Source organism: Mustela nigripes, chromosome 6 (genome assembly GCF_022355385.1).
Source record: "Mustela nigripes isolate SB6536 chromosome 6, MUSNIG.SB6536, whole genome shotgun sequence".
NCBI lineage: Eukaryota > Metazoa > Chordata > Mammalia > Carnivora > Mustelidae > Mustela > Mustela nigripes.
In genome coordinates, this window is record NC_081562.1 from 62,977,820 (window position 1) to 63,003,729 (window position 25,910).

The 25,910-nt window shown below is 35.9% G+C and overlaps 1 protein-coding gene across 2 annotated transcripts in view; it reads left to right on the forward strand.

The window, feature by feature from the left end:
- SLCO1C1 (solute carrier organic anion transporter family member 1C1) overlaps positions 1-25,910 on the forward strand; it is a 61,796-nt gene that overhangs the window by 6,946 nt on the left and 28,940 nt on the right. For both annotated transcript variants that reach the window (XM_059402690.1, XM_059402689.1), the window contains 4 exons: positions 153-294; positions 10,734-10,866; positions 20,938-21,062; positions 24,291-24,437. In XM_059402690.1, the coding sequence (XP_059258673.1) occupies positions 153-294; positions 10,734-10,866; positions 20,938-21,062; positions 24,291-24,437 (547 nt within the window). The remainder of the gene's footprint in view (positions 1-152; positions 295-10,733; positions 10,867-20,937; positions 21,063-24,290; positions 24,438-25,910) is intronic.

The window sequence follows — 25,910 nt, forward strand, 5'->3', positions numbered from 1 at the left end:
AGGAAGCCTGTACCCATGCTTGAGAGAAATCTTCAGTGATAATCTTGTTACATTGCTCTTGGTTTGCATTTTGTTTGTCTATTTATTGAGTTAAGTTTCCAGTTGTGTGTCAAGCTGGAGTCAGACTAAGTGTGATTTCTCCTAATTTCCAGGTATTTTTGGGTGCCCTGTCTTTCGTCTACTTTGCTAAAGCATTGGCAGAAGGCTATCTGAAGAGCACCATCACTCAGATAGAGAGAAGATTTGATATCCCTTCTTCATTGGTGGGAGTTATTGATGGTAGTTTTGAAATTGGTAGGTATTGCAGAAGCCTGGTTTTACTTGTACATGTCCTCTAGGCATGACTAAATGACATCCTCACTGCATTCTCTTGTCTGCTAGACTCTATCTGTAAATTCCTGTTGAGACAGAATTTGCTAGGACCTTATGTTACAGTAGAGGCAATTTGTTCTTTCTAAGCAACCAACAATAAATTTCCTGCCCCAGGTGTTCACTACTTTATGATTCACACAATTTAGAGTTTCCAACCAGAGTGAGAGACTTTCTTGGAGGAGAGCGGAAGGTTCTATTAGGATTTTAAGTTTGAAATATTTGGGAGGTATTTTTTACAAAAAGAGTCCTATATCCCAACAGCCCTGTGGATCAAAATTTGGAAGAATTCAAATGGGCTCTACAAAAATTTATTGTAATGATTTAAGAAGTGAACAGTAAAAGGGGTTTCTGCCCAGAGGTCTACACAGAGGATAAAGGAAGCCTATTAATGAGAACAGTAGAGCAAGGCAGGCAAGAAAAATTCTGCTCTCATGTGTCTTTGGGTAGCATTGGACTATAGACTTCTTCTTGGCACTTGAAAAAAACCAAGTGATTTTAGTTATTGTTTTGGAAGTACTTTGAGGAGTACAATCCCAGGTAGAGCTTCCTGAAATAATAAACTACAAGGTTTTAATTCTTCATTGAAGTAAACAGAATGATAGCTCTGGGGTCATTACTCCCTGTTGGGATTCAAATGTATGCTTTACTTTATATAGAAAAATCTCTAATGCTTCCAGGTTTGGCTCACTTAAACTTTCAGAAAAGTGAAGAAATATTTTTAACTCTGCAACAATGACTTTTTAAGTTTGTACTGTATGTTTCAGTTCTTACCCTGAATATCACAGAAAGAATAAAAAGAATGAATAGGCAACATTTTACCTTTAGGGTTTTCTTCCCAAATCTTTCTGTCATCATCCTACCAGAATGAGATTATGTAGCTCAGTACTAATCAATAGTTAATGTGCCTACAAATAACTGGGCAGTCTTGTAAAAATGCAGATGCTCATTTTTTAGGAAGGGGAATAGGGCTGCCTTTCTACAGGCTCTCATATGGTGTGATGCTGTTGAGTCAATGGGCCATACTTTGTGTAGCAAATTTCTAAAGCATGATCATTTGACTCCCTTGTGTAAATTCCTTAGATATGCTTTGATAGTTGATGTATTCCTTAATGCCTGTCCTATCTATAGACCTAAACTGAGTGAAAGTAAACTGAATCAAGGTAAGAGTGACACACTGAATCACAGGAAGAAATGAGTATGAAGAGGCAGTTGTTACAGATGGAAAGATTAAATCACACAGAAAGAACAAGAAATGAGCAGATAGAAAATTATATATCAACTATTAACTATAGCAAATTCTAGATTATGGTATAGAAACATTTTAGAGCCAAAGAGACTTACAATATGGTCCAAATTTCTCTTGGGTCCCTAGGTCCTGATGCAACTTGAGAGATTCTGTATTTGATAGAGAGTACCACTGTTTCACAGGAAGTGACAGAGGATCCTGAGAATAAGTTCGTAGTAATTCTTCCAGACCATTCTAAGGATGGAATTTATTTATTGAATTAGATACAATAAAATGTCTTAAGATTCTCTCACTTACACTGCAAACCTTTATTCCAAACATCACCAGGTATGCTCTAGATATTTGCAATCCATAATTTTTCAGGAAGGTGGGTTTCCTGACCATGAGCTTAATCTACTCCTCTTGCATCTCTCCACATTCCTCCCTTCTAGGATTCTGGACCCACTCCCACCTTTGTCACTATCTCTCATTTCTTCTTCTTTACAGAAAAATTTCATTTATCCTCTGACATCATTTGGCATTATTATCTCATGTCCACATACTGGACACCCCATTTTTTCCCATGTATTTTTTCATAATGAAGTCTTTCTCCAACAACAACAGAGCTGCCAAGAAAATTAAAAAAAAAATGTTTTCTATATCATGACCTCCTAATATTTCCAAATACTCTCTTTCAAATATTTCCCACATATTCTTATAAATATTGAAAAGTTTTGCTTTTCATATTTTAGTATTTAATCATCTTCAGATAGATTTCATAAAAATTTTGTTATTTAGAGTAGTTTTGGGTTCACAGCAAAATTGAGTGGAAGTTACAGAGATTTTTCATATATACCCTGTTCCCACAAATGCAAAGCCTCTCGTTATCAACATCCCCCACCAGAGTGGGACATTTGTTACAGATGATGGACCTACAATACGTTATTGTCATTCAGGGTCCATAGTTAACATTAAGGTTCACTCCTTGTGTTGTATATTCTATGGGATTGAACAAATATGTAATGGTTTGTATCCACTACTCCAGTATCATGCATTCTACTTTCACTGACCTAAAAGTTCCTTTGCTCTGCCTATTAACCCAAACTTTGCCTTACCCCTGGCATCCACTGATATTTTTAATATCTCCATAGTTTTGCCTTTTTCAGAATGCCATGTAGTTGGAATCATACAGTATGTAGCCTTTTCAGTTTGGCTTCTTTTACTTAGTAATATGCATCTGGGATTCCTCCATGCCTTTTCATAGCTGGATAGCTCATTTCTTTTTATGCCAGAAAATAATCCATTTTCTGGATAGGCCTTCGTTTACTTATCCACTCACCCACTGAAGGACATCTTGATTGTTTCAAAGTGTGGGCCATTATGAAGAAAGCTGCAGTAAACATCCCTGTTCAGGTTTTTGGGTGGACATATTTTCATTTTCAGCTCATTTGGGTAAATACCAAGGAGCATAACTGCTGGATCATGTGGGAAGAATAGGTTTAGTTTTGTGAGAAACTGCCAAATTGTTTCCCAAAGAGATTGTACCATTTTACATTCCCATTAACAATGAATGAGCCTTCGTTTTGCTCTGTGCCCTCACCAGCATTCAGTATGTTGGATTTTGACCATTCTAATAAGTGTGTAGTGGTGTCTCATTGTCATTTCAGTTTCCGGTTCCCTCATGTTGTGTGATGTCGAACATCTTTTCATATGCTTATCTGCCATCTGTATATCGTTTTTGGTGACCTATCTGTTATTTGGCCTACTTTTAAATCTCATTGTTTGTGTTCTTATCGTTGAGGTTTTTTTTTTAAGATTTTATTTATTTATTTGACAGACAGAGATCACAATTAGGCAGAGAGGCAGGCAGAGAGGGGGAAGCAGGCTCCCCGCTGAGCAGAGAGCCTGATGCGGGGCTCGATCCCAGGACCCTGGGATCATGACCTGAGCCGAAAGCAGAGGCTTTAACCACTGAGCCACCCAGGAGCCCCCTTATCATTGAGTTTTAAGTGTTCTTTGTATAATACTGATAACTGTCCTTTATCTGATGTAGCTTTCTTTTCATCCTTTTGACATTATCTGGCCCAGAGAAGAAATTTTTAATTTTAATGAAGTCCAGCTTATCCTTTTTCCTTTTTCTTTTCTTTTCTTTTCTTTTATTTTATTTATTTATTTATTTATTTATTTATTTATTTATTTATTTATTTTTTTTTGGTGTTGCATCTAAAATGTCCTCCCCAAAGCTGAGGTCATCTAGATTTTCTCCTAAGTCATCTTCCAGAAGTGTTATAGTTTCACATTTTATAGAGGACTGTGGTCTCTTTTGCCTTTACTTTTGTGAAGAGTGTAAGGACTTTGTCTAAATTCATCTTTTTTGCATGTGGCTGTCCAGTTGTCCCAGGACTGTTTGTTGGAAAGATGATGTTTGCTCTATCTCATTACATTTGCTCCTTCGTTGATGAGCAGTTAACTATATTTATGGAGGTGTGTTTCTGGACTTCATATGCTATTCCACTGATCTATTAGTCTATTCTTTCACCACCGTTACCCTGATTAATGTGGCTTTACAGTATGTCTTGAAGTTCAGTGGTGTCATTCCTTTAACTTTGTTCTTCTTCATTATTGTGTTGGTTATTCTCAGTCTTTTGGCTCTCTATTTTGTCAGCTTAGAAACCATTTTATCAGTATCCACAAAATAACTCCCTGTGATTTTGGCTGAGATTTGAATTGAATCTACAGATCAAGTTCGGTAGAACTGGCATCTTGATAATACTGAGTCTTCCTAGTCATGAACATGGGGTGTATCTCCATTTATATAGTTTTTCTTTTACTTCTTTCATCAGAGTTTTATGGGTTTTTTTCATGTAGATCTTGTACATATTTTATTAGATTTATACCTAAGTATTTTATTTTGGGGGTGATAAAGTAAATGCTTTTCCAATCCCATTTGTCCATTGCTGGCCTATAGAAAAGCAGTTTAGTTTTGTCTATTAGCCTTGCATCTTATAACCCTACTATAATCATTTATTCATTTCGGGAGTTCCTTTGTCAGTTCTTTTGGATTTTCTAGGTAGATGATCATATCTTCTAGGAGCAAAGACAGTTTTATTTTTTCTTTCCCAGTCTGCGTACCTTTACTTGTTTTTCTTGTCCCATTATATTTTTTTTCACTTTTAAAGATTTTATTTCTTTATTTGACGAGAGAGATCACAAGTAGGCAGAGAGGCAAGAAAAGAGAGAGGGAGAAGCAGACTCCCCACTGAGCAGAGAGCCTGATGCAGGCCTCGATTCCAGGATCCTGAGATCATAACCTGAGCCAAAGACAGAGACTTAACCCTCTGAGTGACCCAAGTGCCCCCTTGTCCTATTGTATTTAGTAGGATTCCCAGTACAATAATGTAAAGTAATGGTGAGAAGGGACATTCTTGCTTTGTACCTGATTTAGTGGGAAGCTTTGAGTTTATCGTCATTAGGTATGATGTCAATTCTATGTTTTTGTAGAGGTTCTTTATCAAGTTGAGGAAATTTGTCTCTCCTGCATTTGCCGAGTTTTTATCATGAATGGGTTTTGGATTCTTGTCAAATGCTTTTTCTACATCTATTGATATGAGCATGTGATTTTTCTTGTTTAGCCTGTTGATGTGCTAGATTATATTATTTGATTTTCTAATGTTTAACTAGCCTGCATGCCTGGGATAAATCCCACTTGGTCACATATTCTATATACTGTTGAATATGACTTGCTAATATTTTGTTGAGGATTTTTATACCTATGTTCATGAGAGATATAGATTTGTAGGGATTTTTTTTTTTTTTTTATTGTCTGACTTCTATTTATTTTTTTTTTATTTTTTTTTATTTTTTTATAAACATATATTTTTATCCCCAGGGGTACAGGTCTGTGAATCACCAGGTTTACACACTTCACAGCACTCACCAAATCACATACCCTCCCCAATGTCCATAATCCCACCCCCTTCTCCCAAACCCCCTCCCCCCGGCAACCCTCAGTTTGTTTTGTGAGATTAAGAGTCACTTATGGTTTGTCTCCCTCCCAATCCCATCTTGTTTTATTTATTCTTCTTCTACCCACTTAAGCCTCCATGTTGCATCACCACTTCCTCATATCAGGGAGATCATATGATAGTTGTCTTTCTCTGCTTGACTTATTTCGCTAAGCATGATACGCTCTAGTTCCATCCATGTTGTTGCAAATGGCAAGATTTAGCCAAACTATGTAGGGATTTTTTTTTTATCTGGTTTTGGTCTTAGGGTAATGCTGACCCCATAGAAACGATCTAGGAAATTTCTCCTTTGTTTCTATTTTTCAAAAGAGATTATAGAGAATTGGTATAATTTCTTCATTAACTGCTGGGTAAAATTTGCCAGTGAATCTTTCTGGGCCTGGTGCTTTCTCTATTAGAAGGCTATTAGATTATTGGTTCAAACTTTATAATAGATGCAGGCCTGTTCATATTGCCTGTTAGTTCTTAGGGATATTTGGCAGATTGTGTCTTTTAAGTAGTTGGTCCATTTTATTTAGATTATAGGATTTGTAAGTATAGAGTTGTTCATAGTACTCCATTATTATTCTTTTAATGTCCATAAAATTTATAGTGATGTCTCCCCTTTCATTTCTGATATTAGTATTAGTATCTTCTCTCTCCCTCTCTCTCTCTCTCTCTCTTTTTCTTGGTGAGCATGACTAGAGGCTTACTGATTTCATTTATCTTTTTGAAGAATCATCTTTTGGTTTTGCTGATTTTCTCTTCTGAGTTTCTGTTTTCAATTTCATTTATTTCTGCTCTACTTTTATTATGTCTTTTCTTTTACCTACTTTAGATTTAATGGGCTCTTTCTAGTTTCCTAGAAAACTGACTTTAGATTTTTACTATTTCCAAATATATGCATTCAGTGCAATGAGTTTTCTTTTAATCATTGCTTTTATAGTAATAGATTTTTGTTACAATTCCTATTTAGTAATTCCTGGAATATTGTACCATATTAATATCTAATGTTATCTGTATGCAGCAACCTTGCTGAACTTATGTTAATATTTTTTAACTTAAGTATAGTTGACACAAAATGTTACATTAGTTCAGATGTTCAACTTAGTGATTTGACAAGTTCATGATTTATGCTATGTTAACCACAAGTGTAGTTACCATCTATTCCAGTATCTTCAACTATTCCTTATGCTGTGCCTTTTATTCCCATGACTTATTCATTCCATAACTTGGAAGCCTGTATCTCCCCTCTCTCCTTCACCCTCTTTGCCCAACCATCCCAACCCAATGACAACCTTCAGTTTGTTCTCTGTATTTAAAGGTCTGAATCTGAATCTGGTTTTTGTTTATTCATTTCTTTTCTTAAGTGGAATCGTATGATATTTGTCTTTCTTAGTCTAACTTATTTCATTGATAGATTTATCCATGTTGTCACAAATGGCATGATCTCATCCCTTTTTATGGCAGCATAATATTTCTCTGTGTGTGCATGCGTGTGCACACGCGTGCACATGCATGCCCATGTACATATGTATATACCTCCTCTTCTTTAACCATTCATTTAAAAATGGACATTTGGATTTATATTTGGGTTGTATTTATATTTGGGTTATATTTGGGTTGCTTCCGTATAATATCTTGGCTATTATAAATAGTGCTGCAGTAAACACAGAGATACATATATCTTTTTGAATTACTGTTTTCATTTTCTTTTAGTAAATACCCAATAATGAAATTATTGGATCATATAGTATTTCAATTTTTAATTTTTTGAGGAACCTCCATACTGTTTTCCACCCAGGGCTGTACCAGTTCTCCTTCTCACCAACAGTTTCTTTTTCTCCACATCCTTGCAACATTTGTTATATTTTGCCATTTTGATTTTTGCCATTCTAACCGGGATAAGGTGATATCTCATTGTGGTTTTGATTTGCATTTCCCTGATTAGTGATTTGAGCATGTTTTCATGTGTCTGTTGGCCATCTGTATGTCTTCTTTGGAAAATGTCTATTCAGGTCCTCTGCCCATTTTTATTATTTTTTTTCCATTTTATTTTATTTTATTTCTTTTCAGTGTTCCAGCATTCATTGTTTATGCACCATTTTTAAATCAGATTGTTTGCTTTGGTGTTGAATTATAGAAATTCCTTATATATTTTAGATATTAACCCTTATCAGGTAATATCATTTGCAAATACTTTCTCCCAGTCAGCAGGTTTTCTTTTTGTTTCATTAATAGTTTCCTTTGCTGTGCAAAAGCTTTTTACTTTGATATAGTCCCAATCGTTTATTTTAGCTTTTGTTTTCCTTGTGTGAGGAGACATAGCTAGAAAAATCTTGCTACAGCCAATGTCAAAGAAATTATTACCTGTGCTCTCTTCTAGGACTTTTATGGTTTCAGATCTCATGTATAGGTCTTTAATCAATTTTGGGTATATAAAAATTTGGGGTATATAGAAAAACTGATTTCTGGATATTAATTTTGTATCCTGCCACTTTACTAAATTTATTACTTCTAGTAGTTTTTTGTGCAGTCTCTAGGATTTTCTATGCATTAATATAAATGTTAATTTTAATTGATTATCAATTTTAATTGATTATAGATGCTATAGAGTTTTCTGAATAGACAATCATATTGTCTGAAACAGAAGGCAATTTTATATTACTCTTTCCAATTCTAGATCTGTTATTTCTTGTTCTTGCCATATCGCATTGACCTCAGTACTATGTTAAGTAGAAGCAGTGACAATGGGTGTTCTTTTCTCATATCTGACCTTAATGAAAATGCTTTTACAATTTCAAAATTAAGTAATATGTGTGCTCTATAGTTTGGTAGATATGCTTAAATGTTAATTGGCTAGCTGGACATAATAAGAAAGAACTAAAAAAAAGTTAATTTGCTTAAATATTTTTCTTCTCACAAGTGGGTGGTTAATTATATTGGATGTTTTTACTACATCTATTAAGATAACCATGGATTTTTTTTCTCCTTTTATCATTTAAGACAATAATTATGCTATTTTCCTCTTATTTGGTGATATCCTTGCACTTTTGGAACAAATTGCATTTGGTCTTTTCTTTCATTGTCCTTCTCTAGTTTTTGTTTTCAGGGTATATAAGTCATAGGAGATAAGTTGGGTGGCTTTCTTTTCTGTTATCTAAATTATGTGTGTGGAGAAAGAGGGAGAGAGAGAGGAAGAAAGAGAAGGGGGGAGAATCGGTTACTTAAAAGTTTGGTAAAACAGTTTTAAAGCACTGTGGTTGTATTGTCTTTTCCAGAGGCTAGTGATAATAGAAGTGACTTTTGATATCCAATTTAATTTTTTAGAGCTCATCACCATTAATTTCCTATGTGTATCTTCTGAGAACTCAGAAGAGATACTAAGTAAAGAAAGCAAAAACTCTGTAGATATCACAGACACTGAAGTGGTATTATGTGGTCTTTGGCATACCCACTAATGTAACACAGAAACAGCCTGAAACATAAGTCCTTTATTGTGAGGCTTAGATGGTTTGGGAGGTGGGGAGGGTAGGTGATATTGGTTGCAGGGATACGTTATCTATAAACTAAAGGTCAGCTTTCACTGTACTTTAGTTTATTAACTGTGACACATTAACAAAAGTATAGACATAATTATCACGAATATGACACAAAATTACTTCTACTAAATGCTTAAATATCAAATGAGAAATCTCATATTCAAGGGTTTTTTTTTTTTCCTACGAAAAAAGAAGCTTAATTCTTTCTGGAGCCATAAAACTTAGAGCCACTGTGCATGCTAATTTTCTCACTGTCATTATTGTCCTCAAGGCTATAAAAATTGCTGCTCTTTTTGCACTTGACTAAAGCTGGCAATGTGAACAAACAGTAGTAAATTAGATGATTGCTTACAGATGTAAGCAAACATATTCTTGCTAGAAAATTGGAAACATTGAAGGCAGAGCTTCAAAGCAACACTACCCATCAGCCATCACAATCAATTGCTGGGGAGTTGCTAAGTTATTACTCTATCTAGCACTGCAGTTTTAAAAAAACTATTCCAAGTGCAAAGAGCTGAAACTTTAAAAGCCCTTTGAAATCTAAGATCCTAAACAGTGTTTATCAAAGCATGTTCCTGGAACCATCTCCATCAGCACATTTGAGCAATATTAAAATGCAGATTTCTTGGCCTACCCCTAGATCCATGAAATAAGAAACTGTTGGGAGCTTCCAAGATTTTACATTTTTAAGGTTTCTGTTTCCCTTACCACCTCCTTGTAGTATTCTTCTATATAGCAAAATATTTTCCCTAAATCATATTTAGTAACTCATCACCATCATCAACTAAAACTAATTTATTCTGTGCTTCTCTAGAAACATTTTATGAAAGCATAATTTCCACCTTCAAAAAATTTTGTCAATTATTTTTTTAAAAAGATGGGTACATTTTATGGAAATTTTGTATTTCATAAAATTTGGATTATAAGTAAACATTGAGACTATATAACTGGTATATTCCTGAAGTTTGCTTATGTGAAGTAATTTTTACCTCTGTTTTGAGTCTTTTTGTAAAAAGCACATAGCAAATTGTAAAGTATCTTAGTATTAACATGAATTTCATAATTTGATTAACAAAGTGAGGTACTGTTGTATTTGTTTTACTTTTTCTATGAGGAATATCTGCTAAAATAAGAATATGTAATGTATGTTTCAAGAGCAAATGGGAAACTGATAAAAGCTTTAATAGAAAATGAATGAAGAAATAGTAATAAAGTTCACTTCAAAATCACTAAGGAAAAGTTAAGAGAGCAATAAAGGAATCCTTCTACAATTTGATTTACTGATAAAACACTTTAAAAGGACAAATAATTAGGGTGGATAAAATTGAGGTAGTAGTATTCATAATTAAAGTATTTTGATAAATGGATGAGATAATTGAAGTAATGAGTTTGCAGGCAATTTCAACAGTCATCTTAGATTAAAGCCAAGAAAGACAAAGGACGGGAAAGATGGTGGGGAGATAGTTCAGTTAAAACAAAACATTGCCAGACCTGCTAAGGACATTCATTCATTTAGTCATATTCACTTAGTTATGCTGATGACTTTTTCTAAGTTAACTAACTGATAAACATTTTATTCTTTGCCCCAAGGGAATCTCTTAGTTATAACATTCGTAAGCTACTTTGGAGCCAAACTTCACAGACCAAAAATAATCGGAACAGGGTGTCTAATCATGGGAGTTGGAACATTGCTTATTGCACTGCCTCAGTTCTTCATGCAGCAGTAAGTCTAAAGCAATTATCTTTTTCTTGCTTTTACCAATTGTATCCCTCCCTTTTTATAATTGCCATTAATTATTTAAATTTAAGAAAATGACACACAGCTTAAAGTGTAATAATTATATCTCATTTTTGCTATATCTTCTTTGGGAAAAATTACAAAATATTTACACTTTTATTTATAATTCAATAATCTATAAAAACTTGTTTTGATAGACTACTGTTGATTAGTGTCAGCAAAAATTAAAGGGACATTTTCATTAGATGTCTTCATTCAAATAATTTATCTGTGGTGGTAAAATAAGTAAGAAATTACCATATTGTGATAAATGTCAAATGGCTGTCAAATGGGTAATGAATGAATGCTGCTGACAATGTGCCGGATAACTTGACTGGCAGATCATTGACTTAAGGATATATTAGCAATTCAAATAACTATTTAGTGTCCAAATATCATCTCATAGCATTTTCTCAATAGAAGTAGGATATGTGTATTCTTTAACCCTAAAGTCTACTTTTGGTACTTTTGCTAATACTTTTGTTAGCATTTGCATACAACTTCGGTAGTTCCGAAGGTTACCATCAGTATTATATCGTCTTACCTTTACCTGTGAGGTAGAAGAGCCTACTTTTTATTTAAGGATCTGACTTTCTCAAGGTTAGGTGCCTTGTAATGATAGAACTGGAAACAGGTATTCTGACTTATTCATGCATATCCGTGTTGCCTTCCTTGTCCATGGTTACCTTTGCCAACTTAGAGAAATGACTACCTAGAGGCTTTGAAGCAGGATAATTATAAAAGTTATATATCAAATCATACTTTGATTATTACCCACTCTAGATCATTATATCATGACATTTTAGAGTTGAAGAGACTTAGGTATGATATAGTCCAAACTTCTTCTGGGAATCCCACGTTACTTATATAGTCAGATTTTTACCTTTGTGATCAGTCTATAAAAGTAATACACAGAATCCTGTGTGGGATTTTTTCTACCTATTAGGATGGTTCCCCTGGCCCCTTTATTTTTACTTGGAGAGAGATTTTAGAACTTCTGTCTGCTGTTTGGATGCCTGTCCAACCTACTTTCACAGGACAAAGGTTTTCCTTAGATCGCTGAGTTTCTGCAAAGGTTCTAGACAGAGCCAATGGATAAGGAGGAGCAAAGGAGAAGGCTGAGGCAGTGGGTCTTCACTCTGCCTCATCCCTGCTTGATCAATAGCTGTGCCACTATTATCCATTCCAGTCCCTGAGCCCTCATGCAACAGTTTGCCCAGGGGGTTAAAAGAATTCCATTACTAAAAAAAATAAAATCTGAAAGTAGTTGCAGAGGATAAATAAATCCTTGACTCTTGATATAACTCATTCTGCAGTGGATCAGTAGCTTTTCTGTATGACTTTGGGCATGTTGCCCAACCTCTCTAGGCCTCAGTTGATGCATCCTAAAAATAGGTATTATAGATATTAAAAATAATACCTAGCTTATAATTGCATTGCAGATATTAGATGACACATCTATAACGCTTATAAAGTTTCCTGATATAACTAGTAGTTTTGCCATTATTGCTAAGTTTTGCTATCAGTCCTCCTTAGATAATTAAGCCACCTGGTTTTAACCAGATACCAGCAATAGTTTGTCTTAAAGGTGTTGGTTTCAGATTAGTAGTTTTGTTACTTCAAGCTAATGATAAATATAAAATGCTGGTATAAGAAAGTCGAAAGATCAGACAGGTAGCCAGGTAGGGCTGTCAAAGGATGCCAGAGAGTCAAATACAGATTCTTATATACTATCTTTATATATGTTTAAAGTTATATTTGTTATATTTGTTCATTATTTAGTGTCTGCCATTTTCCTGGCACTGCACCATGTACTGGGACTAGTTCAGTGAGAAAAAAGTGAAATAAATATATATGCAAGTTCTTTATCTATTAAGTTTTCTGTCTGCTGAGGGTTATTATAATAACTTCTTTTCAACTTTTCACAGCATGAATTGGGTACTTGTCCAAAATGTCATTTTTGATCTCTGTAAGACAACTATACTCTGTCTGCCTAGGAGAAATACCTTTGATGTCCAACAAAACATAATATGGATATCAATTATTGAGGGCCTAACCCCAACTAACTTTATATGTATTAGCTCACCTGATTCATGAATTTAACAAGTAGTAGACCATTGTTTTAGGTAATGAGGATAGAGTAGAGACATGGATCCTAAGATCTCATGGATTTTAGGAGGAGAAGAGAAATCATAAATAAATAATGATATAGTATGCCAAATAATGTTAAATGCTATAGAGAAAATTAACTTCCTGAAGACACATAAGGAGTATGTTGTGGGGAGGGAGGTTTGCAGTTTCAAGTAGGGTTGTCAGAGGGTGGCTCACCAAGATGACAACACTTGGGAAGGACTGAAGGAGATGAAGGGGAAACCCTGCAAATACCTGGGGAAGAGAGATTTTGTGCTGACTGAATGACAAATGTAAAGTTCCTGCAGCAAGAGGGAGTCAGGCATGTGTTTGAGCTGCAGGAAGGCCAGGCCTCTGTAGCAAGGGGAGAAAGAGGACGAGCAAGGGGAGAATGAAAGGGGAAAAGGAGAAGCCATCAAGGTTGTTTCTCAAACTTTGATGACATTTGTGTCACCTGAGGCTCTCTGTAGACTGTAGATTCTGATTCAGTAGCTCTCCCATAGGGTTTGGTTTCAGCTGATGCTGCTAGTCTGTAGACTTCACTTTGAGTGGTAAAGTTGCAAACAATTATGATGACTTCAGCTTCTTTTCGGAATGAGGTGGGAAGCCAGTGGAGAGCTTTGAACAGAATGACATGACCTCAATTACATTTTTTTAAATGTCATTCAGACTGCTGCTTGGAAAAATAAGTCTGATGGAGGAAACTTGGAAGGAGGGAGACTATTTTGGAGGCTATTGTATCAGAGTCAAGATTGTGTCCGAGTTGGAATCAGGTCAGATCTAAAATCCCTGATTTAAAAGCATTTAAACCACTGGTCCCCTGTTCAGCTACTTCTCTGTGTCCTTATCCAACAGAGCCTAAAGAGGCACAGACTACATGGATACCCTCATTTTACCACTATGAAGATTGAAAGTTGAAGAAGTTGATTGATTTTTCTTGAGTATCATATGTAGTAATTAGTGACAAAGGAGACACTTGCATAAAATTCCATTTTATTTATTTATTTATTCAAAATATAAATAATGGTTATTTTTACACAGTTGCATTTTGATAGAATGAATTTAGAAAGCTCAAATAATTTTAAATTTTCATAATACCGTTTAATCATTATGGATACTCATTTTAAGAGCTTTGAGGCATTATAACAATCTAGTATCTCTGGAATTATTAAAGAAAGAAAATTATGTTTATCATGATTTACATGTTGTCCTGTATAGCTAAGAATTGAAAAACAATTATCCTCACTAAGTGGTTCTTAACCTATTTTGTCAGAGAACCATTTGATAAATGTAACAAAAACTATAAACTTCTTTCCTTAAATACTAACATATTACAAAGATGTTCTTTTTTGGGAACTTCTTGGAATCGTTGAGGTGTAGATTATGCAAAACTGATATAAGGTGACCCATCTATCAGACTGAATATTTTAATAATTCAGTATATCTCTTCCTTACATGGTTGAGTAGGTTGTTAATATTTAAAAATATTATTCTGATTACTAGTCTTTTGTCACATGGTACCTGAACAAAAGGAAAATCAAGATGATGTTGTGATTTCCTCTTACTAGGCACCTCTTCCCTGAGGGTGCAGTAGAGCAGAAAAGTTGGCTCATGAAGGATAATTTGAGAGGCAGTGTGGCTAGGGAACTGAGATTGAATTATCGTAGTGCTACCTTTCAGCATTTGCTCTTCTGTCCAGCTGTTATTATAACCTTACATACAGAGGAAAGGGTGGAATTAGAAATAACTAAGAGCCAGATCAATAAACTGTAGAAGAAAACAATGCCATCCAGATAAATGGTCCAAAACCCCCACATGTCAGAGAAGAAGAAATTGGAGGCAGAGTAGGAAGACCCTAGGCTTGCCTATTCTCATGAGCACAACTTGATAACTATCAAATCATCCTAACTACTCTAGAAATTGACCTGAAGACTGAAAGAACAAACTCCAAAGCTAAAGGGAGGGAAGAGTCACACTGAAGAAGGTAGGACGTGTAGATACTTGGTTTAGGGAAGAGACAGATCAAATTGCAGGTGTGGCAGAGGAGAGGGGGCTATAGACCCAGAGAAGGGCAAGAGAAAGAGAATCAAAGAGTGGGGAAACACAAGGAGAACATTTCCCCAAAGCCATTGGCTTGAAAAATGAGAGAGGCAGAACTTCATGAGTTCTTGCAACCAGTGGGGCATAAAGTTTGGAGTTTTAAAGGTTAATAGGCTTCACTGGGATAGAACCCAGAAGGTACTGTGCTGCTCCTGGAGAGAAGGCAGGCAAACAATCGAGGGGCATACAGCGTGGAAACAGTGATCTGAAGAATGCCTAGGGCACACAACAGGGACATTATTTGCTCTTCTTGGAGCATGTCTCTGAGAGAGAGCACTCACATAGACACCTCTGAAACAAAGGAGCTGACTGGCCATTCCCCACCCCCACTGTCCCTTGGCATAAACACAGAGCAACCTATAGACACTGGCTACCTAAATTGCATATACCAAGCCCTACTCTGGCAGGACTGCTCTTCTCAGTTAAGCTTGCCTCAGAGTCCCGGTGCAGTGGGCCCCTACCTCAGAAAGACCAGCACAAACCCCTACTCATACCATATATCTCCCAAGCAGAGAATTCTGCAGGGCTTGAGTTCTGGTGGAAGTGATGTCAAGTTTCATTTCATAAGCAGACCAAAGCACACCTGGTTAAAACTCACCGTATTCAAGCCAGGGATAAAATACTATCCACTAAAGGCAAGGAGAGCCTCTGAGGATGACTGGAATGAAGGATAGCTTAGATAAAAGACAACAGCAGAACACATGCAGCATATACGTGAGATACTCCCTGAAACCAGGACCTGGGCACTACATGATAGCTTATTCATGAGGCCATTACTTTCAGGAGCAGAAAACATAATTGGCTTTTCTAACACAGAGAAGAAGGCAGAGACTTAGAAAAAATTCAAAGAAGGAAGAATTTATTGCAAAAGAAAAAACAAGATAAGAGATCTAAGTAAAACAGATATAAGTAATATACCTGATGGAGAATGTAAAAAAAGAATCATAAGGATACTCACTGGACTTGAGAAAAGAATAGAAAACATCAGTAAGACCCTTACAACAGAGATAAAAGAGTTAAAAAATAATCAGAGATGAAGAATGCAATAAACAAAATTGGAAACAGGCTTCTTGCAATGAACAGCAGGCTGGAAGAAACAGAGGAACAGATTAGTGACCTAGAAGACAATGGAAAATAATGAAGTGGAACAAAAGAGAGAAAGAAGAAGAATGGAACATGAGAATATGCTTAGGGAACTTGGGGACTCCATCAAACATAACATTCATATTATAGGAGTCTCTGAAGAAGAGGAGAGAGAAAGGGGGCAGAAAATTTATTTGAGGAAATAATAACTGAAAACTTCCCTAATTTGCAGAAGGAAACAGACATCTAGATCCAGGAGGCACAGAGAATGCCCATCAGAATCAACAAAAGCAGGCCAACACCGAGACTTATTGCAATTAAATTTGCAAAATATAGTGATAAAGAAAAAAAAGGCAGAAAGACAAAACAAGTCTTTAACTTACAAGGGAAGATCCATAAGGCTAGTTGCAGATTTCTCAACAGAAACTTGGCAAGCCAGAAGAGAGTGGCATGATACATTCAAAGTGCTGAATGGGAAAAATCTATAGCCAAGAGTACTCTAACCAGTAACGCCATCATTCAGAATAGAAGGTGAGATAAAGTTTCCCAGACAAATAAGAACTGAAAGAATTCATGACCAGACCTTCAAGGAATATTAGGGACTCTTTTAGTGCAAAGGAGACCAAAAGTAACAAAGACAAGAAAAGATCAAAGAAATGTCTGGAAACAATGACAAAACAAGGATAAAATGACAATAAACAGATATCTGTCAATAATTACTTTGAATGTAAGTGTACTAAGCAATAAAAATACATAGGGTATCAGAATATATTAAAAAATCCATCTATATGCTGCCTCTAATAGATTCATTTTAGACCTATAGACACAGATTGAAAAGTGAGGGATAGAGAAACATTTATCATGCAAATTGATATAAAAAGAAAGCCAGAGTAGCAATACTTATATCAGACAAACTAGACTTTATTTTATTTTTTTAATTTTTTTTAAAGATTTTATTTACTTATTTGACAGAGAGAGATCACAGGTAGGTAGAGAGACTGGCAGAGAGAGAGAGAGAGAGCGGGAAGCAGGCTCCCTGCTGAGCAGAGAGCCCGATGTGGGACTCGATCCCAGGACTCTGAGATCATGACCTGAGCCGAAGGCAGCGGCTTAACCCACTGAGCCACCCAGGTACCCCAAACTAGACTTTAAAATGAAGACTATAACAAGTAACAAAAAAAGGATACTATCTCATAATAAAGGGGACAATCCAACAAGAAGATCTAATAATTGTAAAAATTTATGTGCTCAACATGAAGCATCCAAATACATAAAACAATAACAAACATAAAGGAATTGATGATAATACAATAAGAGTAGGGGACTTTGACATTCCACTTACATCAATGGACAGATCATCTAAACAGAAAATAAATACAGAAACAATGACTTTGAATGACACACTGAACCAGATGCACTTAACAAATACATTCAGAACATTTGATTCTAAAACAAAAAAATACACATTCTTTCCAAGTGCAAATAGAACATTTTTCAGAATAGATCACATAATTTGTCACAAATTAGGCCTCAACAAATACAAAAAGATTGAAATCATTCCATGCACCTTTTCTGACCACAACACTATGAAATTAGAGGTCAACCACAAGAAAAAATCTGGAAAGACCAAAAATACATGGAGGTTAAATGACATACTACTAAACAATGAATGGGTCAACCAGAAAACCAAAACAGTAATGAAAAATGCACCAAAAGAAATGAAAATGAAAACAAAACTGTCCAAAACTTTTGGGGTGTGGCAAAAGTTATTCTAAGATGGAAGTATAGAGCAGTAAAGCCCTACCTCAAGAAGCAAGAAAAATCTCAAACAACCTAACCTTATACCTAAAGGAGCTAGAAAAAGAACAATAAATGAAGCCTAATGCCAGAAGAATGAGGGAAATAACAGCAGAAATAAATGATACAGAAACTAATAAAAGAAAAAAAAAACCAATACAACAGATCAATGAAATCAGGAGCTGGTTCTTTGACAAAATGAATTAATATTAATAAACCTCTAGCCAGACTTCTCAAAGTAGAAAAGAGAAAGGACCCAAATAAATAAAATCACAAAGGAGAGGGCCACCTGTGTGGCTCAGTTGGTGAAGTGGGTAAGTGTCTGCCTTTGGCTCAGGTCATGACTTTAGGGTCCTAGGAACGAGCTCTGCATCGGGCTCCCTGGTCAGTAAGAAGTCTGGTTCTTCCCCTTCCTCTCCCTCTCACTTGTGTGTGAACTCTCTCTCTCTCTAATAAATAAAATATATATTTTTTAAAAATCACAAAAGAGAGAGGAGAAATAACCAACACCACAGAAATATAAACAATTACAAGAGAATATTATAAAAAACTGTATGCCACAAATTGAACAATCTAGAAGTAGATAAATTCCTAGAAACATATAAATCACCAAAACTGAAACAATAAGAAATGGAAAACTTGAATAGACCTATGATCAGCTAAGATACTGAATCAGTAATCAAAAACCACTAAACAAACAAAAATCCAGGGCCAAATGGCTTCACAGGGGATTTCTAAGGAACATTTAAAGAAGAGTTAATACCTATTCTTCTCAAACTGTTCCAAAAAACAGAAAAGGAAGGAAAACGTCCAAATTCATTCTATTAGGCTAGCATTTCCCTGATATCAAACCAGATCAAGACTTCACTAAAAAAGAGAACTACTGGCCAATAACCCTAATGAACATGGATGCAAAAATTCTCAATAGAATACTAGCAATCAGAATCCAACAATACATTAAAAAAATTATTCACCACAATCAGGTGGGATTTATTCCTGGGTTTCAAGAGTGATTCAATATTCAGAAATCAATCAGTGTGATACACCACATTAATAAAAGAAGGGATGAAAACCAAGCAGATGCAAAAAAAAGCATTTGTCAAAGTGTAACACCCATTCATGATAAAAATCCTCAGCAAAGTAGGTTTAGAGGGGACATACCTCAACATAATAAAGGCCATCTGTGAAAAATCCACAGCTTATATAATCCTCAGTGGAGAAAAACTGAGGGCTTTCCTCTATGGTCATGAACAAGACAGGGATATCCTTTCCCATCACTTTTATTCACTATGGTACTAGGACTCCTAGCCACATCAGTCAGACAACAACAACAATAATAAAAATAAAAAGCATGCAACTCATCAAGGAGGAAGTCAAACTTCTGCTATTTGCAGATGACACGACACTCCAAACGGAAAGCCTGAAAGACTACACACACACACACACACACACACACACACACACACACACACACAAAACAACAAACAAACAAACAAAAACCCTACTAGAACCAATAAATGAATAAACAAAAAGTGGCAGGATAAAAAATGTACAGAAATCTGTTGTATTTCTGTTCATCAATAATAAAATGGCAGTAAGAGAGTTTAAGGAATCAATCCCATGTACAATTGCACCAAAAATAGTAAGATATGTAGGAATAAACCTAACCAAAGAGGTGAAAGACCTATACTCTAAAAATTATAAAACACTGATGAAAGAAATTAAATATGACACAAATAAATGAAAAGACATTACATCCTCATAGATTAGAAGAACAAATTGTTAAAAATATCTATACTGCCCAAAGCAATCTACACATTTAATGCAGTCCCTATCAAAATACCACCAGCAATTTTCACAGAGCAAGAATAAACAATCCTAAAATTTGAAGGGACCACAAATGACCCCAAAGAGTCAGTTATTTATATATATATATATATATGTGTATATACGTATACACATATGTATACATATATATATAACGAAACTATAGTGATCAAGATAGTATTGTTACCAGCACAAAAATAGACAGATCGATGAAACGGAATTGAAAACCCCGAAATGAACCCACAACTATATGGCCAACTAATGTTTGACAAAGCAGAAAGGAATATCCAATGAGAATAAGACAATGTCTTCAGTAAATGGTGTTGGGAAAACTGGACAGCAACATGCAAAAGAAAGAAACTGGACTTACACCATACACAAAAATAAACTCAAAATGGATGAAAGACCTAAATGTGAGTGAGATCTAAAACCAGAAAAATCCTAGAGGTGAACACAGGTGATGGGATTAAGGAGTGCACTTGTGATAATCACCTGATGTTTCAGTAAGTGTGGAATCACTATATTGTATACTTGATATACAATACTAATATTGCACTGCATATTAACTAACTGGGATTTAAATAAAAAATCCCCAAACCCCGCATATCATCATCAATTCTCTAGTATCAGCAATGCAGTTGTTCTACTAAATTTACAACTCTAAAACCACTATGCAAGACCTAGTTCTTAAATAGTTCTTAAATTATTTCTTTTATGCTAACTTAAAGATAATAATGATTTTATCAAGTGTTGGATATTTTTTTCATCAGGATTGTACAGGTGATTTAGGATCATTATTTTTACATTAAAAGGAACCTTTGTAAATGATTCTTCTTTTATTTTCTTTTACCACACCGGGTAATTGGTTTGGATCTAGTTGAAATAACCAGTGAACCAGACTTCCTGGCAGAGTTTCTGGCTATCTCTTCAGGTCGTTGCTGTTAATTGCTGTTTCAGTTTTAGTGATTCAGGTAGCTGCAAACTCAAACAGGTGCCCTAATAAGTCATATAGTGTCCATATAATATTTTTAACATGATGTTAAGTGAATCTGTAGTAAAGAAAATATTCTTTTTGTACAGGTACAGATATGAAAAGTATTCTCCTTTCTCTAATTCTACTCTCAGCCTCTCTCCATGTCTCTTGGAGTCAGACAGTCAATTACCTCTCTCGGTTATAGAAAAACCACAATCCAAAAGAAATGATGGTAAGATGATTTTTTTTTTTTACTTGACTAAAAAGCTAAAAAAAAAAAAAAAAAAAGACTTTTTGTGTGCTTTAGGATGGACAAAAATTTCTGTGATTTTTTTTTCTGTTAAAAGCTTTATCATTTAAATCACGATATTATAGTGCCATAAAAATTCCTAGAATATAAGGCAGTATATGATGAGATCCTAAAAGAATATGCAGAGATTCAAATCTTATGGAAAGGGCCATTAATTACCAGTGATTGAGAAAAGCTCATTAGGAACGATTATTTCCAATTAGGAACGATTAGTTCCTAATAAGGTGGGCCATCAAATCAGGATAAAACTAACTTGGCACATGACAGATCTCAGTCCATTGCTCCACTACGAAAGAAATATATTTTTCCACCAGATCTCAACAGAAAATCTGTGTGCAGCCCCTTTTCATCAGAATGACAAAAATTTAATCTCAATTTGTCCCTAACTTCACCCTTTTTCCCAGGGGTGGCTTACATTCTGGGGAGCTTACATAATAGCAAAGGGGGTGGTCGTGGGAGGGGCCTCTTGGTGTTATCAGTCCCCTGTCAACTTAGATATTTAAAATCCCTCCGGCCACAGTATGTGGTCATACATGTCACATTAGTGCCACCCCGTTTCTACCTTTATGTCCTTTTTAGCACAACTCTCTCTGATGCAGAGGCGACAGTCTTAGAAACTCAGAAATAGTTCTATTTTCCACACAAGACAGGATGCAGGGAATTTTGTTAGAATGTCTAGAGTTCCATATGGCATATTCTATAGCAATGCATTCTGTGAGCCACCCATGGGAACATGGGAATCATCCAGAAACCCTCTGAGGAGTCCAAAGCAGGAGTGTTAGCCACAATGTACAACCCCAACATCTTTGGGGTCTTGATACCTTCCTGGGCTCTATATGCCCATGGTAGCACAGGTTCTCCCTGCTCATGGAGTCCACACCATCTACCCACAGGTGTCTGCCCTGTGTCTAGGATGCTAATGAGGCAGGAGCTCCAGTGTCCTCTCTCTACTGCCCTTCAGCACTGACATACTCTATGCTTCCTCTTCATCAATCCAATCTCCTTCCCTGCGCCTAGCCTCCGGATTGATTTCTGTATAGGCAGCGGGAAGCTTCTCTTTTGTCTACCTGCTAGTCATGCCAATCTTTTATCTATAGCATTAAACCTTTTGTTTCCCCTGATATCCTGACCAGTGCTTCTTTTTTAGATGTGTTTTTCCTGAGCACTGAACACTTGAGGTCTTGTTATTTGAATGAAGGGAAGGGCCAGAGGATTAAAGAAAATCTAGAAATTTGAGGGGACAAAGTATGGAAGATGTAATCATGAAAAAGTTTACCCCATCCTGCTGTATGAAAAGAAGCAGAAAAGCACACTGGAAGGAGGAGAGTCTAAGAGGAGGACTTGCACTTTCATCTCTACATGTGTACAGTCACTGAAGAGATTTTTTGTTTTTGATAATCATGGAAGATGTGATACAAATGGCAATTCAACTACTTAGGAAATATTTAAACCTTTAATGTTAAGAGAAACAGGGTTAAAGGCGAGAATTAAAATGTTTTTAATGGGAAGAGAGACAAGTTATTAGACAGGTATATAATATAAGACTCACAACTCCATCTCTTTCTTTCATTTAAATGAGGTCTTGCTCCCTTAAAGCCATAGACCTATGTGGACATCAGACATAGTGGACACAAAGTTCATCCTAAAAATGATAGTGGGGTAAATATAGGGCTCTTCTCAAAAATGCTCCACCTACAACTCCCATCTCCCCACAATACTGGAAAGTAGAGCTGTCTGACAGAACTCTCTGCAACAGTGGAAACGTTCTGTATCTATGCTGTTCGATACAGCAGCCATTAGCCACTTGTCATTATTGAGTACTGTAATACAGCTAGTGTGACTGAAGAATGGAATTTTTAACTTTCTATAACTTTAATTAATTTACACTTCAGTAGCCACATGTGCTGTGTGGTTACTATACTGGAAAGCATAGATCTAAGATGTCTTCCCCTATCTATAAGACTTCCCTACAAACAAGCTTCTTGGGATCACAAAAATGTTAAGGGTAGAATTGAAGTAGAATCAGTTTTTCCAGAAAAGGAATTCACATTATATTTAGGGGGTGGGTAGACTGGAAATCCACAGAAGATTAAAGAAGAAATGCTTCATCACTTGGCTACATTTTCAGAAGAGACAGAGTTAGAAGCAACAAAACTACACAGTAGCTTTATCGGTCACACAATCTGACTCATCTGCACGAAAGGATTCACCTCAGTTCTAAATAACCATATTTTACTTTCAAAATTTACTTTAAGGGCTACTGAAGAGTGGAAATAACTCTCACCTCATAGGATTATAGGAGAATTTAACTTTAAAAATGCCTGCCAATCACTTAGCCCAGTGTCTGACAGAAAAATAGCACTCAGAAGTGGTGATTGTCAGAGATAGAAAGTATTATCTCTTTTATTAAAGTGATTAAACTCTTCAAAGTGTATTTCATTTGTGATATGGGACTTAATTCTCCAGCTTCACATGATTATATCAAGACATGTCTTATACAAAAGCATTTAAAAGTTGTTAGCTTTGAATTTCATTCTAAGAATACTGATGAAAGGTTCTTTATGTTGGAATAGTTACTAAAGCATATAAGGTTTTAAAATTTTATATGAATTTTATTTCCTAAACCTGAGCCCTAAAAAATCATTATTTGTTGTCAAGCAGTTGTGATGCTGCCTGAAGTTGAAGTATTACCCATATAAAATTTTGAATTGCAGGTACAAGTTGGTCAGCAGTAACATTGCAAGTGATTTCTGTTGAAAAATAGAAAAGTTTAAAGATTAAGAAGAGAATACCCTTCATTCAAAATTGTGTGTTTTGTCCCAGACAGGATATTGAATGTTATAGTAGCATAGGAATTCAAAGAACTCAGTGTAAATAAAAATAAGAAAGAGAAGAGAAAATTAGAAACAAGGCGTCAGAAAGAAAAATCAAAGGAGTTACTTGATCAAAATCTCTGAGGGATTTACCCTACCTAAAACACTGAAGCTTAAATATTTTCCAATCTTGGTTTGACTCCTATCAAATTATGTCTGTTGAAAATTTCACTTTTACATCCTAATCCAATTTTACTACAGCTTGTAGAAATGCAGAATAAATATTTAACTTCAATACTGATCTAATTTCATTCCTCTTGTTTGCTTTCCTTTCAAGAATGTGAAATGGATGCCAGCTCTTCCATGTGGGTTTATGTTTTCCTGGGGAACCTTCTTCGTGGAATTGGGGAAACTCCGATTCAGCCTCTAGGCATCGCCTACCTTGATGATTTTGCCAGTGAAGACAATTCTGCTTTCTATATTGGTAAGACCTACCTCATTTATCTTCTGAGGACGCAGAGTACCCAGTTTTCTTGACTCCGCTCCAAACTAAATAGGGCATGGAAGGTTTTATCCTTCAGATTCTGTTCCTTTACTGAGTTCACATGTTCAGAGGTCCACACTGAGGATTTGGATGATGAAGAAACTCAAATTAGAAGGACCTATTGCATTAGGGAAAGAATATTAGGTCAAAAAGAAATAACTGGAAGATGGACTGCCATGACGTATGACTTCATGCAAATATTTTCATGAACTTCAGATTTCATAGGTTCTTTTTTACTGGGTTAACTGTACTACTGAACTACCTAGGTATCATTTATATTCATTTTTTATTTTGTTTCCAGAGCCCTAGAAACTACTTCCCATCTTTTAAACCCTATTTAAAGCATTTTCTTCCTAGGATGGGCAAGGAATTTTGAGATCTCAATAGCAGGCATGAATGGATAAAAACACAGGAAGGATGAGAGCAAGGTCTGAGGCGAACCCATGCCTGGAACAGGTGCCAGTAGATAGACTAGCAGCTAAAATCACACACACACATGCACACACACATATGCACACACACATAATAGAGCAAACTCTAATTCCAAGGCCAGGTGCATCTAAGCAGCATTTATTGAGTGCCTCTTATGTCTTGGAAACTAAATTTTTCTCCATTTCACATATCAGCCTTGATTTCTTGGGGTTCTAATCTTTTGAGGTCCTGGCCTTCAAGGCATAGAGGACAAGATTTAAATTCACTGAGAGGGACTGCAACCAGCCCTACAGTACAGTTCTGCCCTGGCCATGCGTGCAGAACTTCAGAGGGCTCTCCTTACAGTCAGGCGAGCTGTAATTAAAAACAGGTTACCTGCTCTAATGGAACACTGCAGTGTAAGTCAGGACCTGGCACAGAAGCTCCATCACATGGGCTAGACAGTTACTCTGGGGACTGGAAGAAAAATTGCAAGCCAAGAGATGCATGCAGGTGTCCAGGTGTCCCTTCCTTGCTCTCTCTCTCTCTCTTCATTCTTCTCTTCTCTTCGGGAAAGGATCTGTTCATTGCCATTGACTCTTTTTCTTAAATTAATCTGCCAGGGATACGTGTGCGAGAAGTTCTGTGGTGACATGAAAGGCAGATGGGACATACTTTGCCAGGAAGAGCTACCTTTCTGGTAACCAGAAATGGTGTTTTTCAAGTAATCTGCTCCCATCTCCTATTAATGCAGCCCAGGCTGGTCATGATTGTTCCAAAGAGCACCCCTCTGCACTCCCAGGTCTGACTGGTTGTGTTCATGGATCTGTTCCCACAGACGGTCCCACAGACTCTCTGAATGCATGCACTTTTGCACTAAGGTGGAAAAAATCAATTTTAATGTTAAAAGGACTCAGCACTTAACCAACCATAGAAAGTTTTTGAAAGACTGTCAAAATAGTATAATTCTGATTTTTTTTTTTTTAAACCAGTAGGGGAAAT